A 16,154-nucleotide genomic window follows, 5' to 3' on the forward strand; every position below is an offset into this window, starting at 1 on the left:
TTAATCCAATTTGGCTCTGTTTAGATATTCCCGTTTAACATCAAATGTAATATAGAATAACGTCCAGAAGAAACAGGAACGAGTTCCATGGCTCTGAACCTTGCCTGCTGAGGGCTGCCTGTTTTCTTTGCTAATTTATTCTCACGCCGAGCCCCTCACAGCAGCCAGAGGCACAGCAGGGTGGGGGCTCTGTACCTCGGGGTGCACTGCAGCACCCCCAGAAACTCTCTCATACACGAGAGGGACAGCCTGTCCAACCTGTCCAATGGCAGAACCGTGTCCTAGGAAGGGTGGGGACCTCAGGGCACCAGCGGTGGATGCTCACAGGTCCCTCCCTGGGCGTGCAGCCCACCTGCAGCAGCCGAATCTGTGCCCCGAGTGCTCCGTTATCAGCGGCGGCACAGAGCAGCCCAACAGTGCCACAGACAGCAGTGCCCGGCCAGAGCCCGCAGTGCCAGGGGCTCACAGAGCATCCCAACAGCGCCATACGCAGCCCCCAGTGCCAGGGGCTGCCCGGAGCTCGCAGAGCAGCCCAGCAGTGCCACACACAGCCCCCAATGCCAGGGGCTCACAGAGCAGCCCAACAGTGCCACAGACAGCAGTGCCCGGCCAGAGCCCCCAGTGCCAGGGTCTGCCCAAGGCCCACAGAGCAGCCCAGCAATGCCACACAGAGCCCCCAGTGCCGGGGGCTCGGCGCATCCCGGGATCCTTCCCTAGCCCCCGCAGCGAGCTCCCTCCCGCACATCCCCGGTTCCAGACAGGCAATCCCGGGTTTATCTGCGGCAGACGCTCAATCCCTCCCGGGCCGCCCACTCGGCGCTGGCACGGACACGGAGCAGTGGGACACAGGGGACAGCGACCCCCGGCCGGGGAGCACGGCGGGGACACAGGGGACAGTGACCCCCGGCCGGGGAGCACGGGGACACAGGGGACAGCGACCCCCGGCCGGGCAGCACGGCGGGGACCCGTCTGCAGCTGCCATCACCGATCCCCAGCCAGCACAGCGAGCGGAGGGAGGCGGCTAAACCAGGACAAGCCCAGCACCGCAGGGCTCCGGCAGGCTGCGATACACGAGAAAAACCTTCCGTACGGGGGGGTTACAGCCCCATCGCATCCCCCAGCCGGCCCATGGGCAGGGGATGTGCCCTGCTCCCCCAGCGAACCCCGCTCAGCCCTGGCAGCCCCCCAGCCCCCCGCTCCAGGGCAGCCCCTCCCCAGACAGCCTCAGTTCCTACCTGGCAGCCGAGTCCAGGCGCAGGCACGGCTCCGGCCCCAGGTCCCGGTGCAGGGTCCCAGCCCGGGCACGCCGCAGGACCCAGGCGGTGCCTCCCCGGGCACGGAACCGCCGATGCTGCGGCACCGCTGCTCCCCAGCCCGGCGGCAATCCACCCCCTGAAACAAACGGCAGCCTCCCTCGCACAGCCTGGATTATCTCCTTTACCCACCTGCCAAATGAGTCACTAATGAGGGTGCAAACAAGCTGCAGGTGCGGGTGCCGGGCTGGCTGCGCACCGTTACCTGGGGGGTGTCCGTGCCAGCGCACACCTGTGACAAAGCTGAGCCCAGGCCGGGCAGTGATGGGACCTCACCCAGGTGTGGTTACCTGCAGCTGATCTCTGCTCCTGCGTCCCTGTCAGGCAGGATGATGCTGGGTGTGCAGCTCAAGCATCTCCCCACGCCAGGGAAAGGGCTTCCCACGCCACTGCTCCTGTTCCAGTTCCATTTGGTGTCACCCTGACTGAGGCACTGAGTGAGCAGAGACCTTGTGGGAGCATTTAGCCTGGCAGCCACAAAGTGCTTGGACGCTCTGTGTGTAAATGTGGTCCATGAACTTGTTAATTCAGAGGCAGTGGGTGCCGCTCACCATCTCCTCCAAAGCACCCTCCTGAAAAACTACAGAAAATAAAGTCTCCTCTGCCATGCCTCACTAGAGAAGTGTTGGAGGCGCTTCCTACCTGTGCTCACCCTCTCACAGTGGTGTTCCCCTTGAAGGTGAAGCTGGCAGAGCAGAGGACCAGCACTGTGCCCAGTTTCATGGGGGCTCAGAGCCTGCCTGTCCCAGCTGATCACCACTGGGGATGGTGATGGTGATGACCCCTGCTCAGGACCAGGAAAGTTCTGCCTGAGGTCTGCAGCCTCCTGGGTGCCAAAGCTGACCAGCCATGGGACAGGGACGGGGCTGGGGTGGCACCCAGCCGTGCACAGGACCAGCACCTGGAGCCCATCAAAGCAAACCCACTGAGGCATATTTAACCAAACACTTACTTTCCATTTTATTCAATAATTGCTTTAATACTAAAATGCATTAGATGCTCAAAGCAGAGAAAAGAAAATCACATTTAGGTGGAAAACAAAGTTCTCATCAGATGAAAAAATCCCAATGTGGCAGGTACACCATTTGGAAACAGAATCATAATAATTTAATAAAGCTGCTTTATCATCTTCATAAAATAGACAGAATGGTGATTCTTCTTTTTTTTTTTTTTCCTTTTTCCATTTTGTTGTTTACAATGATTCAATCACTGTGAAAATGTACATAACATACATATCAGCATATACAACAATTTATTCTTCATATACTCGGCAACGGAGACACCATGACGAGAACGTACCGCGCTCGGTGCCGCGGCCGCCGGGGTGGTGCTGCTGCTGCTGGGGCCACTGCTGAGGGAGGGGGGCTGGGACCCCAACCCAGGGGTGTCTGGAGACCCTAGCCCAGCTCAGAACAGCTGAACAGAGCCACTGCTGAGGGAGGGGTGTCTGAGACCCTACTCCAGCTCAGATCAACTGAACAGAGCTGGTTTGGGAGGGAGGGGTGTCTGGAGTGAGGAAGGGGTGTCTGGGACCCTACCCCAGCTCAGACCAGCTGAACAGAGCCGGTTTGGGAGGGAGGGGTGTCTGAGACCCCAACCCAGGGGTGTCTGAGACCCCAACCCAGGGGTGTCTGGAGCCTCTCCCCCAGCTCAGACCAGCTGAACAGAGCTGTTTTGGGAGGGAGGGGAGTCTGAGACCCTACCCCAGCTCAGACCAGCTGAACATCAGCCGACACCAGCGGAGGCTCCGTCTCAGCCCCAGCAGAGCAGCAGCAGGGGCAGTGGGGTTTCTCCCCGGCGGTTCCACAGCTCACAGGTTGGATCAGAGATTACCCAGAGCTGCAAAAGCAGCTGTAGCAACAAGACCATCAGTTTTCCCCAATGACAGACAAATGTGTTTCCATTCAAAATTAGATTTTTTTTTTTTTTTCTCTCCCTCCCCCCCACCCCCACCCCCTCCAAGAATAATTTCAACATATTCATCAGACAGTGTGTTCTTCACAAAAGCAACTCGTTTCCTGTTTGGAAAAATAAAAATTAAAAAAGAAAGGAATTCACTTTTGCACAAAGTGTGATCCACAGGCCACCTCCAGCTCACAACAAACAGGGAACGGCAACAATCTCAGCAGACAGCGCTTGGAGGGGGGATGTTTCCAGCCATCAGTCTGCCCCCAGCCCTCCACCGTCCCTCCCAGCCCAGCCCTGCAGCCCCGAGGAAAGGCCAGGGGCTCCCAAGGGAGCAGGGAAGAGCTCAGCCCCTGGCCCCAGCCCCAGAGCTGCTCCAGATGGGTCCTCGTCATGCTCGGGGGAGAAGCGTCGGTGCTTGCTGCTCTCCTGGACCAACAGGGAGCAGAACAAGTCTGCCTGAAGGGAACCAACAGATCCCAGCGACTTTTCCTAAACCAAATCTGAGGACAGGTCTGAGTTATTAAAAAGCACAATAATTACATCTGGAACCCTTCCAAAAAGCCTTCCTGCCCGCCCCGCAGCTCGGAACGTTTTTTGCATGGCCGGTTTCGATGCAAGTAGGAAAAAAAACCAAGGGACTGCAATTTGCCCAGGAGCCTGAACTCATCTCGAGTGACACAGAGGGACAGTGACAGGAGCACCAAAATATTCTGGGGAGGGCCAAGGCAGCGAGGCCAGGGCAGCTCTCTGGGTCTCCCCTTGGCCCCGCACAGCAAGGCCACACCAGGGAAGGGCCCCTCGCTCACATCCCCCACTGCAGCCCGGGTCAGCCCACAAAACTGGTGCTTAAATGCTTTTCTTGGAGGCATAAGGGTTTACTGACCTCTTTAATGCCCCCTTTTAATACAGAACTATTTCACATTCTTTCTCGGCTGTGCTTTTATTCAGAGTGGCAAGGAACGTTTCCTCTGGGTAAATTAGAGAAATGTTTCTATTTTTTTTCTTCTTTTTTTTTTTTTTTTTTTTCCTCTCTTCCTTTTCAGTTAGCATCTATTTTTCACCCGAAACACAAGGCTGGTGGTGGCAGCTCTGCAGGCAGGGGGCAGGCAGGAATTAAGGCTGGTGCTTTTCCAGGCACCTGGGGATGGTGATGGGGCACCTGGGGATGGTGATGGGGCACCTGGGGATGGTGACGGGCACCTGGGGGACCCCACTGCCCACCCCGGGCCATGGGGAAGCTGGGTCCCCTCCTGGCAGAGGTGTGGGTGATGACGGGGCCACACGGAGCCGTTGCCCTGTGAAGCCAAGAGCACCTGACAGATGGGGCAAGGCAGGTTCTGTCTCTCAGCAAACACACGAACGCACGGGAGAAATTCTCCCCCTCCAAATAAAAACCTTCCAGAGCTGACAAAACCAGGTAACATCAGAATAAACTCAGCTGAACAGTTGCAGTTACTCCAACCCAGTTACTCCAACAGCCCCGAGCCAGCCCCTCTCCTCTTTGCTCGTGTTATAATAAAACACACATCTGGGGAAAAAAAAACACAGAAATAAATGACAGCAGTAACAGTACACAGGCAGGAAACACAGCGGGAACAGAAACAACATATCCCTGAAAAATGGGCTCAGAATCCAGAAGAGGGGAGAAAACCCCCAGTTTGCTTTCTGGAGGGGTGCAGGACATCATGTTAGCACGTGGGATGGGAGCTGAATGAGGTAGTCATCACACCAGTGAGGGAAGCATCACAAATTTCATTAGACAACTGTTTTTTGTTGATTCTTTCCCAATTCCTGGCCCTAGCAAGTGGCAGGGGGAACAGGCTGACTCTGGACCTGTCTCAGACCAGCTGTGGCTTCAGGCAAGATCAATCTGCCCTGAAGAAATAAATGGCTGGAGTTTTATTTTATTTTGAGGATGATAACAACTGGAACTTGTTTTCTGGTTGTTTTTCATTTAAATAAATCAAGTAACAAATACTTTATCATGATATGCAGACCTAGAAAGACTCTTTCTCTAGAAACCACTAATTTCAACTTGCTGGTACAGCAAACATTGGCAAGAGCTATATATTTTTCCTTCCAGAATCGATTTTAAATTCTAGGAAACATTATTGAGGGTAGGAAAAATCTGTTCAGTGAAGGGTTAATAATAATAGCAATAATAATAATAATAATAATAATAGACTAACTGAAATCCTCCTACCTTACTCATACCTCACTGAGGAATCATCACTGCAAGAGAGCAGAGAGCTGTGGAATCCCTTCCCTCTCTCCCTTCTACAAAATGGCTATTAAAGTAGCTCAATTTTCAAATCAATTTTACATGAGTAGTTTGTACCCACACAAAAAAAGTCCTTAATTATGAGAAAAAATAAAGAATTACTTTAATTTTTTCTCCATTAAGAAGGCACATTAATTGAATTAGTAGCGTTGTTACGTATCACCTGTCTGCCCCTAACTTAACATCACTATTGCTCATTCCATACTTATTTATGATGCAGGGATAGAAAGAAATCAGAAGGGTCTAAAATCCATGCCATGATGTCGTACCTACACACACCCTCGTGGTGCAATCACGGCTGGGAAACGCTGACTGGGAAGTGTGTGTGTCTAATTGAGAACGTAATTTAGATCTCTTAAAATAATTCCATCTCTTTGACTTGGAAATGACTGGAGGCGAGGGATATCTAAATCTGGGAACTGGAAAAAAACCAAAATAGCCAACTTCTGGAAAAAAACCTTTCCATGCATTGCCTTGAATTTATGCAAAAGAAACGGGTAAGGGGAAAAGTTCAGCACAGTGCATCCGACAATTGCAATCCAGGCAGGATTTTCCCAAAAACGGCTTCCCACAATGCCCTGACATTTTCCTGCAGGGGCTGGGGGAGGCTGCAGGCAATGGGTGGGGGCTGGAAGAAGCGCTTGCTCCACCGGGGCTGCAAACTGCAGCTTCCCCAAGGTTTAACTAAGATGATTGTGATTTATTTTTTTTTTTATTCCTTTTTTTTTAAGCCTGAAAGCCTTTTGCCATCACTAGACATACAGTAATTTGCAATATCAAATACAATAATAGTACAGGTAAGTATGTGACAGCAAAAGGATTCGTAAATGCAGGGGTGTCCATAGCAAAACACCGACACCTTAAAAGACAAACAACCTCGTGCTGGGTGAATTTGAACTGAAACTCACCCGACTGTCACTTTGAACAGTCCCACACAAGAAACAGCCGCTACTCCATCCAGACTACAAAACCGCCGGGGTGGTTACTAAAGATGTCCGAATAGGGAATTGGCCACTCAATTCTCTCCGGGAATGGAAATTTATCTTCGTTTTGAGATACAAAAATATATAAACTCCGAGGAGGAGGCACCGAGCGCTCCTGAGGACTGGGGGGGTCTGGCCTGTGCCCCCACCACCCGCCGCCTCCCGGCCAAAGCCGAACACGGCTCCTCGCTCGGGCTGCACACCCCTGCCGCCCTCGAGACACATGGGATTGTCACATCAACGATAGCTCCATTTATAAACAATACATTTAGGGAAAGCTTTTAAATACAGCAATCTGTGAACCATTGGTAAGCGATAAAAACAATCTGCGCTGGGAGTCGTGCGGTCCCTCATCCTCATCCTCATCCTCATCCTCCTGTGGCCGAGTGCTGCTCAGAGGACGATGTCCTTTAGCCTCATCCTCATCCTCGTGCCGCTCAGAGGACGACGTCCTTTAGCCTCATCCTCATCCTCGTGCCGCTCAGAGGACGATGTCCTTTAGTCTCCGGGCGCCGGGCGAGTCCTTTTCCCGGCTGGCCTGCAGGAGCGGGTTGCCCTCCTGCCCGCTGCTCTCGCTGTCCGCGCCCCGGGGCTCGGCCTCGCTGGGCCGGGAAGGGCCACTGTTCCCAAAGGGCTCCCGGCCGCCGGCGCAGTGCCCGGCCCCGTAGGGCGCCGCCGGCTTGCCGGACAAGGGGCTCTTCAGGTGCAGGGGCGAGGTGACGGGGCTGACGGCCTCGCAGCCGTTGCCGGCCTCGCGCACGGCGCCGCTCACCTTGGGGCTGCAGCAGGCGGCCGAGTCCACCGTTCTTTTGCCTTTGGGGTTGGCGAGGCGCTCCTCGGCTGGGGGCTCGCCGCCCTCCTTGCCGAAGGTGGCGAAGGTCCTTTTGGCGCCGCAGTCCGCGTAAGGCTCCGCGTCCACGGCCGTGGCCTCGATGGACAGCGCGATGACGTTCCTGCCGTGCTCGGGGGACTTGGCGCGGCTGGGCACGGCGCCGCGCGGCATCCAGCACCTGTCCGAGTGGCCCAGGATGCGGCACTCCTCCCGGCAGTGGAAGCCCTCGCTCTGCTCTGCAGGAGAAAGCACAAGGCACGGTGAATGGGGTGCCCACAGCCTCCAGCCTGCCCGGGCTGGGGGCACCACACCGAGCTGGGCACTGCAGAGAGGATCCTACCCCAAACTGCACTGACTGAACCTCAAACAGCCATCGCTTTCAGGGCTCTACAGACTGGAGTTTAATTTCCAGTAGGTTGTGTGTCACCTGTCAGCACCAGCACAGAAGCCTGGAGAAGGAGTGACGGCAGCAAATCCATCACAACAGGGCTGTCGGTGTGTCAAGCCCTCAGAGCCAGTGGTTCCGGGGTTTAGTGGCCAGTGTTAAAAGCCACCATGTTTTAAGCTTGGTTTGACGCGACATTTAAGCTTGGCTTTTTGCAAGGAGGGGAAGGGAACAGAGGGAGGAAAGAAAAGGAGGAGGAGGGAAGGTTCGTTGTGGTTCTGCTGTATATGTGAGTTTTAACTTGTTGCTTAATCCCCACTGACCTCTCACACAACAGAGGCTTTATAAATCTCCGAGATTGTCCACTCCACTGAAGATTAAATGTGTCATTTCCAGTGCTGGGGCTTTATTCATACAGGAGCAATAAAGATTCCTTCTCTCGACTTGGGGCTGTCGTCCCAACACCACTTTACAGTGCTGAAATATGGACTGGTGGTTTAACCCTTCCCAAGGACCCTCCAAGACCAGGTCCAAGGGCTCCCAGGCGAGAGCAAACCCTGGTGCCCGGGGCCTGTGTGCATTCCTGCACTGTCAGTCAGCCCCAGAGGGCTGCACAGCTTCACCTCCACATCACAGATGGACAAAGCGAGGCTCGGGGAAGCAGCCAGGCTCAGCCAAGTGCAAAGCTGGAAATGAAATTCAGCAGTTTCACCATGCCCAGCCTTTGCTGAGCATCCGACCGTGGCTCCTGCCTCACACCGCAGGATCCTGGCTGCTTTTCAGTCTCGGCTTCTCCTTCATTTGATAAGAGCTTGTAATTGCAGCTGCCCTCCTAAAGCACAGCCCTTCCCCACGCAAAGACGTGGCTGCTTCCTCCCATAACCCACACAGCAGCACTAAAGCTCCAATGCCATCACCCCCAGGAGCCCACGCTCGGTCGGGGCTGGGCTGATGGATGGAAGGTGCAGGCTCAGCCCAAATTTCCTTCCCTCCGTCTGCAAACCATTCCTTGTGCTGCTCTGTACATCTGTGTGCATAACCTCCGCTCCTCAGACACATTGGTATTTCCACCACATGCGAGCACTAGGGCGGCTGATAAAAATTCTCAGCACATAACACAATGCACCAAAATATGAGCAGCTTAACACTTACAGAGAATAAACGAGTAAAAGGCAGACCTCAAAAAAAAAAAAAAAGGAAGAAAAAAATTAAAAAAAACACCAAGAAAGGGTTTTTTTAAAGAAAGTGAAGAAGCCAATTAATTGAAAAATATATGGGTAAAACATCAGCTTTTTCTCTACATCAGAGCAGCAAGCCAGTGATGTGGAGCAGGGGGCTGGGTGGAGGGGAGGAGGTCTGGGTTTTGGCAGCTGCCTTTACAGCAGCTTGAGAGAAGGATGCCCTGAGCCCTACACACTGAACAACCAGCACTGAGCTCTAAAAGCCCATGATCTTATACTTTGATTCTGCTAATTTCAAGTACTTGAGCAAAATAGAAAAAAAAAAAGAAAAATTGCCCAGAAAATATTGCTGTCTCCCTATTTATCCACAGCTTAACTTCAAAAGGGTGCTACAGGCATACAAAGTTGTGTAGTCTGGCTGTGATAGCAGAGGACTTGGTGATGGCTGGAGGGGCTACAGAAATATCTCGGATTCTCATCCCGATGAGACACTGATTTATTGTGCTGTGTGACCTTGGGCGTGTTGCTGGAGCACACATCACTTCAGTCTCTCCACAAACATGAAAAGCTGGATCTGTGAGCGTGCTGGGCTGGCTGGTCAGGCACAGGGGAGCTGCTTCTCCTCACCTTCCCTGCCCAGCAGCGCAGCTCAGCCCCCAATCCATGGCACTGCCATAGCCAAGGCAAACCTCACTCCAGAGGGAGCACAGGCAGGTTGCTCTTGCCTTGACCCATTTATTCCAGCTGCCACATTTTACAGCTAGAAACAATTGGAGGGCTTCCCTGATTACTGCAAGTGGATATTCCTCAAAGCCTACAAAGGCACCTGTGCTTTAACAACAGCTCACTAAAGGGCCTGGTGCCCCTCTGCCACGGAGATGATCAGTTTTGGACATTGCAATGCTTGTCTAGAACCTGCAGCAGCTGAAATGCAGGGAGGAAAGGAGCTGAGAAGCATTACATTACATTATACTGTTTCAATCTTTTGTATGAGGAAGGGAATGTTAACAAGTCTCAAAGAGGCCAGGCTGACAGGCAGAGGGTCACAGGTCACCACCATCCACAGACCTGAGACAACAGGTAGTTCCACAGCACATTCTGTCACTCTGTTCTGTGCTCAGCACACATGCCAGCTTTGAGACCTGCCCTGCAGCCAGAACCATCCTGCTCTCGGGGACAACGTGTGTGCAGGCTGCCCAGAGCAGCCCCGACCTGCAGCAGACACAGGGACCAGCACAGAGCCCCCAGCAGCAGCCTCTTCACATGGCACAACGGGCATCTCCAGCTACCCACCCATCCATCACTGTCTCAGCCCCCAGCTGGTATAAAATACTATTCAAACGCCTTGAGCAAGGCCTGTGGATACCCAGAAACACCATTCCTCTGCTGTCCCCGATCCAAAGGCATGCACAGCGGGGTCTGAGCCCCTCCAGCAGCTGACCCAGGGCTGATCCCTGCATGCTGCTCCTGCCCCAAGCAGAGGCAGGCAGGGACTGCTGGGCACGCTCCTGGTGCTGCCCTTTGCAGCTCAGTCTGACTCACCCAGCTTTGATGGCACCCAGGACAGCCATTCATATCCACATTCACATCACTGTACTGCTCTGTATTGTTCTTTACCACTTTAACAATCAGAAATAGAACAACAGGAAATTCTTTTACAGCCCCAGACCTGCCCTAGTCAATACAACTGTTACTGTCTGCAGTGACAAAATGTTCTCGGTGCATGGAGCAAAGCCCAGGTAAAAACCACCAGAAGCATGACACGGTGAGTGCCTGGCAGCCAGAGCAGGCAGCTCCCACCCCTGTGCTCATGGCAGGGCTGAGCAGGCTGAAACTGCTGCTGACCAGAGCTGGAGACAGCCAAAGGGAGGGGAGCAACACAGAGGCAAAGAGGGGTGAGATGAGCTGGAGATGGGCCAAGGGAGAGGGAGCAACAGAGGGGCAAAGAGGGGTGAGACCCCCGAGCTCTGGCACTGCTCTGTGTGAGTGTGAGCACATTGTGTGAGCTCTGGCACTGCTCTGAGTGAGTGTGAGCACCTCATCCTGACGCACAGCCCCCAAGGGCACCAGTGCACCAGGCTGGCAAGGACCTGCCAGCTGGCATGGGCTGGGGAGCACCACGGACAGGGACTGAGAACACCATGGCCCTGCGATAGAGACCACCATGGGCCAGGGACAGAGAGCACCATGGCCCAGGGACAGATAATAGCACGGTCCAGGGAGGGAGAACACTACAGCCCAGGGATGGAGACCACCATGGCCCAGAGCATGACCTGGGCTGCACTCTCCAAGGAGCTGAGGACACTGCACAGTCAGGCTGTGGGGACACCCATGGGGGCACCCATGTGGCACCCAGCTGGCCCAGAGACACGCTGAGCAGCTCGCCTGAGGGCAAGTGCCCTACACGGGAGCTGCTGTACCAGAGATGTGCAGGTCCCACTGCAGCAATATCCGACTTTCAGCCAGACTGCCCTCACCCAGCACAAATCCACAACCTTGTTTCAGGGCACCTGAAACAAGGCACTTGTTTCAGAGCAGTTATCCTGAAGTCAGACTTGGCAGGAAAAATGTCATTACTAAACATAAGCTCTTGCATAGCAAATATGAACTCACATAAAATCCACAGCCACCTCTGGAATAAACACGATCCTCAACAAGTCAAGCAAAATCCATGTTAAGCTCCAGATTTCAAATCAGAGCTCTACTTGCAACTCAGAAGACCAGCACGAAGGCAACTGCTGCAGATAGACCTGGTGGAAGAGATAAAAATCCCCACCTAGCCAAGACCCTTGGCACTTCCCAATGCCATGTGCAAGCTCCTGGTCGGAAGAGCAGGGACAGGGGATGGATGCCCAAGAGGCAGAGCCCAGCAGGAGCTGGCAGAGGACACGTGGTGGGCACTGCGGCAAGAGCCCCCAGCTCCACGCAGCACGGGCTGTTCCCTCATCACAGGGGGACTGAGGAATGTCCACGGTGAGCAAATCCCCCATTCCCTGTCCCACACCTGCAGCACAGCAGCGCCGAGCGGGTGCGCGAGGTGCCCGCTCAGCTCCCGGCAATTGAATTATCTCCAGTGGAATTGCAACGCTGGCCAAAGAGACAAAGTTAAATCGTAGCAAGGTGCAAGTGCCTGGGAATGTAATATTCCTGATAAATGGCCAGATGACATGTGCTGTTATACAATCTAAGGTGCAATTTGGGCGATGACAATAGTCCCTGGAGTTTCCATTTCCAAACAGGCGCTCGGTTCAATCCAATCCGTGTCAGAGCAGCTTTGCTGGGGTGATAACTAGAGCTCGTTTGTGCTGTTACAGGGGAGCAGGGAGAGGAGCAGGAGCCGCTTGAGAACCAGAAAGAAGGGGAGAGAAGGAGGGACTGAGGGATCCCAGCCTGCTGGGACATGCACAGGGCAGGGGAGTGCTGTGCTGAGCGGCCCCAGCCCAAAGCCCCCAGCCCTGAGGCAGTGCCAGCCATGGTGCCTGTACCTGGGCAGTGACAGCACCTGGGCAGTGACAGCACCTGAGCAGTACCTGTATTGGGCAGTACCTGTATTGGGCAGTACCTGTATTGGGCAGTACCTGTATTGGGCACTGAGAGTACCTGGGCAGTACCCATACCTGGGCAGTACCCATACCTGGGCAGTACCTGTATTGGGCACTGAGAGTACCTGGGCAGTACCCATACCTGGGCAGTACCTGTATTGGGCACTGAGAGTACCTGGGCAGTGACAGCACCTGGGCAGTACCCATACCTGGGCAGTACCCATATCTGGGCAGTGACAGTACCTGGGCAATACCTGTATTGGGCAGTACCTATACCTGGGCAGTGAGAGTACCTGGGCAGTGCCCATACCTGGGCAATGTCCATACCTGGGCAGTGACAGTACCTGGGCAGCGCCTGTACCTGGGCAATACCTGTATTGGGCAGGACCTATACCTGGGCAGTGAGAGTACCTGGGCAGTGCCTGTACCTGGGTGATGTCCAGACCTGGGCAGTGCCAGTACCTGGGCAGTACCCATACCTGGGTGGTGCCTGTACCTTAGCAGTGCCAGTACCTGGGTACTACCCATACCTAGGTACTACGCAAACCTGGGCGGTGCCCATACCTGGGTACTATCCATACCTGAGCAATACCCATACCTGAGCAATGTCCATACCTGGGCAGTGCCAGTACTTGGGCAGTGCCTGTATTGGGCAGTGCCTGCACCTGGGCACTACCCATACCTTGGCAGTGCCCATACCTGGGCAGCACCCATGCCTGGGTGGTACCCATACCTTGGCAGTGCCCATACCTGGGCACTACCCATACCTGGGCGGTGCCCATACCTGGGCAGTGCCACAGGTCCCCTCGTGCAGGAGCCCAGCTCTAGCTCCACATCTCGGTGTTCCTTCAGCAACCATGTGATTATACTGTAATCACAATGACACTGCTCCTGGGTACAGCAAACAGCACGATCATTAAAAAATTCATTTCAAAATCTTCCTGGAAGCTAATAAATTTTACAGCAGTTTCAATCCTTTCTCATTGCAACAAAGAAAAGCTTAGTTCCAGACAAATTAGAAGTAAATTGATTGCCTTAGGGGAATCTATTCAAATATCACTTTTCCATGTTAGAAATCTCTTCCTGAAACAAGAAGAGGAGAACCAGGGAGAGCCAGCACGGGAGCAATGTGGAAAAGCAAATCATTAAATCTCAGTTCATGAAACTGAGGGGCGGGGGGGGGAATCAAACTTAAAATAAAATGCAAATGTCTCACTGGGGTGCAGGCCCAACATTTGTGACAGAATTTATGAATAATAAATATGAATAAATAGTAAACACGAAGGGATCAAACACTGTTGTGGCTGTTTACTCATGGTTAGCCATCTTTCATGGACAAAGCGCAGCTGCATTATTTAACACTCCTCTTCCAGCTACTTCGGGGTTTCTTTTCAACTCCAGCACCTTCATCTCCTCAGGACCCAGCACCCTCAGCACACCAGAGGAGCCCACACCCTCCACCCCAACAGGAGTGGCTGTTTCAGGCTCAGGGGCAGCGATCCTCTGCATTACACTCCAGATAAAATAATAAGCTCCAGCAAAATACAAACAGTCCCCAGCCGTGGTTCATCACTCCCTTGTAAATTAAGACTCTGCACCTCTCCCTTATCTCCTCTAATAGCATAACATCAGGAAACGAGAGGTGGGGAATAGTGTATTATATTTTTGACCTGTGGGCTTCACAGAGCCTTCCTTGCCTTTCCTAACAAGAGATCTCCAGTCAATGCAGCAATGTAATCCTGGCGTGGCTTCCCCTGCACAATGCTCAGAGGATACTAATAACCAGGGACAGTGACAAATGCTCTTTACTGCAACAAGAAGCCTTTCCTTCCCTCTCTTTCACCATTATTCGGGATTTATGCAAGCTAAAAACGCTGTATTTTTAATCCTGGATTGCCTGTCCCAACACAGAAGGTCAACAGCGCTTGGACAAAGCACAGGAATTATTTTAATGAAACAAGGGCTGTCATTTAGATTTATTTATTGAGCAATTGCTGCTAAGGACCTGTGGCTGCATGCAGCTCATGGGCAGTGCTGCTGGGATGGTCAGCAGAGGTGTGCAAGGGGGCTCTGCAGACACAGACAGCTCCCAGGGAACGCTGAGGATTCCCTCTGATTTGCACAGCCAAGAGCTGCCCGTTCCCCTCTTGCCCTGCTCTGCACCACCATGAATAGCTGAAGGGTCCCTGCTTTGTGAATGAGGACTGAGGGGGGACAGGCACACCTGGGTGCCTGGGAGCTGCACCCAGCGGGCAAGGACAGCCCCGATGCTCAGGATTTCCTGGGGATGCTGATGCCTCTGGGTGAGGAGCAGGCTGTGGCAAGGAGGGTGATCACCAGAAGGAGCTGTGCTGTGGGTGTGCCGTGCGCCAGAGTCAGACCCAGAAGGAATTATGGGCTGGAATGCAATTTAATGCTGGCTGCTCCCCTTTATCCAGGACCGCAGGCCAATCCCCACCTCATTCACAAGGAAAAATTAATTCCCTTTCAGAAGGCCGGCGGAACACACCATTTAAACTCCAATTAATCCTTTTCTTAAGTGGTCTGTGGAGCTCTGCTGGCCCCTGAGCAGCGGGATGTGGATTCCACCTCTGAAACTCCAGCATTTGTGCCTCCATCCAGGGCTCATTAGCATCCTAACAGGTCTGGGATGTGGGATCCAGCCTGGGAGCGAGGGGAGAGCACTCTGGGCTCTGATGGACCTCCTCCATCTCGAGCCATTAGTGCTCCACCACTCTCGGGCACGGCTCCTGTTAATGCTGAGGCAGCTCCTGCACGGGCACAGACAGAGCCACAACCCCTGACTTCATTACTGCAATTCAATTTCATTAGCACTGGATACAGAGGGATTGTCCTAAATAAACTCTTCCTTAGACTTTTTTCATGTTAATGCAACCATTTGAGTATATTATACCCTGCAGAGATGGAAACATTTCTAGTCTGTTTAAATACATTTCCCACAATTGGGACCAAAACTTTGTCTCAGTTTATGCCTCTGACACCAGCTGCCTCCCATTTAATGGGACTTTAGTCGCTGAAACAAATTAATCCAAAGGTTACTGTTCTCTGCTATTGTCATAGACGAAGCAAATTCACATTTTCTGTGGGGGTAAGGCAGGACCAGCCAGGCAGCCACATTCCAACGGCAGCAATAAATCAAATTATTACTCAGTCCTATTCAAAATCAGGCACCGGTCAGAAAATGGCAACTCAACCACCCTGATAAAAATCCAACAAAACAGAAACTACAGTTGGGGGAGATAAGAAGCAATTCCTGGATGCCTGTACTGGGCCAGCTCCTGGCCCAGAGCCTGTCAGGGCACATCCCTGCCCTCTCCTCGGGGGCTCATGGTTAATGCCTTACTTCAGCCTGCACCTCCATGGTTAATGTCATACTTCAACCAGTACTCCATGGTTAATGTCTTACTTCAGCCAGCACCTTCCTTGGCCAGGACAAAACAGATCAATCCTGATGCTCCTCCTGCAGGGATGTGAAGGCCAGGGTGCCCTGGGGAGGATGCTGCCCCCTCCTTCCCTGCCAGGCTTCTGGTGGCTCCACACAACAAGTGAGAAATAAAGGAGTGAGGTTATAAACGCTGATACATAATTTACTCCTATTATCAAGATTAAACACATCTTTGTATGCTTAGCATAAAACAACTGCCTTTCCCCAGATTTCTCAAGGACATGCATAAACTTCATTATTATCTAAATAATCAAAAGAGTATT

At 53.1% G+C, this 16,154-nt stretch overlaps 1 protein-coding gene across 2 annotated transcripts in view; it reads right to left on the reverse strand.

Annotated features, from left to right (window-relative positions):
* Positions 1-3,608: 3,608 nt before the first annotated feature.
* Positions 3,609-16,154, reverse strand: part of PCDH19 (protocadherin 19) — a 60,120-nt gene continuing 47,574 nt past the window's right edge. For both annotated transcript variants that reach the window (XM_058814083.1, XM_058814081.1), the window contains exon 5: positions 3,609-7,553. In XM_058814083.1, the coding sequence (XP_058670066.1) occupies positions 6,967-7,553 (587 nt within the window). In that variant the 3' untranslated portion in view covers positions 3,609-6,966. The remainder of the gene's footprint in view (positions 7,554-16,154) is intronic.

This window comes from Ammospiza caudacuta, chromosome 14 (genome assembly GCF_027887145.1).
Source record: "Ammospiza caudacuta isolate bAmmCau1 chromosome 14, bAmmCau1.pri, whole genome shotgun sequence".
In the NCBI taxonomy this organism is placed as follows: Eukaryota; Metazoa; Chordata; class Aves; order Passeriformes; family Passerellidae; genus Ammospiza; species Ammospiza caudacuta.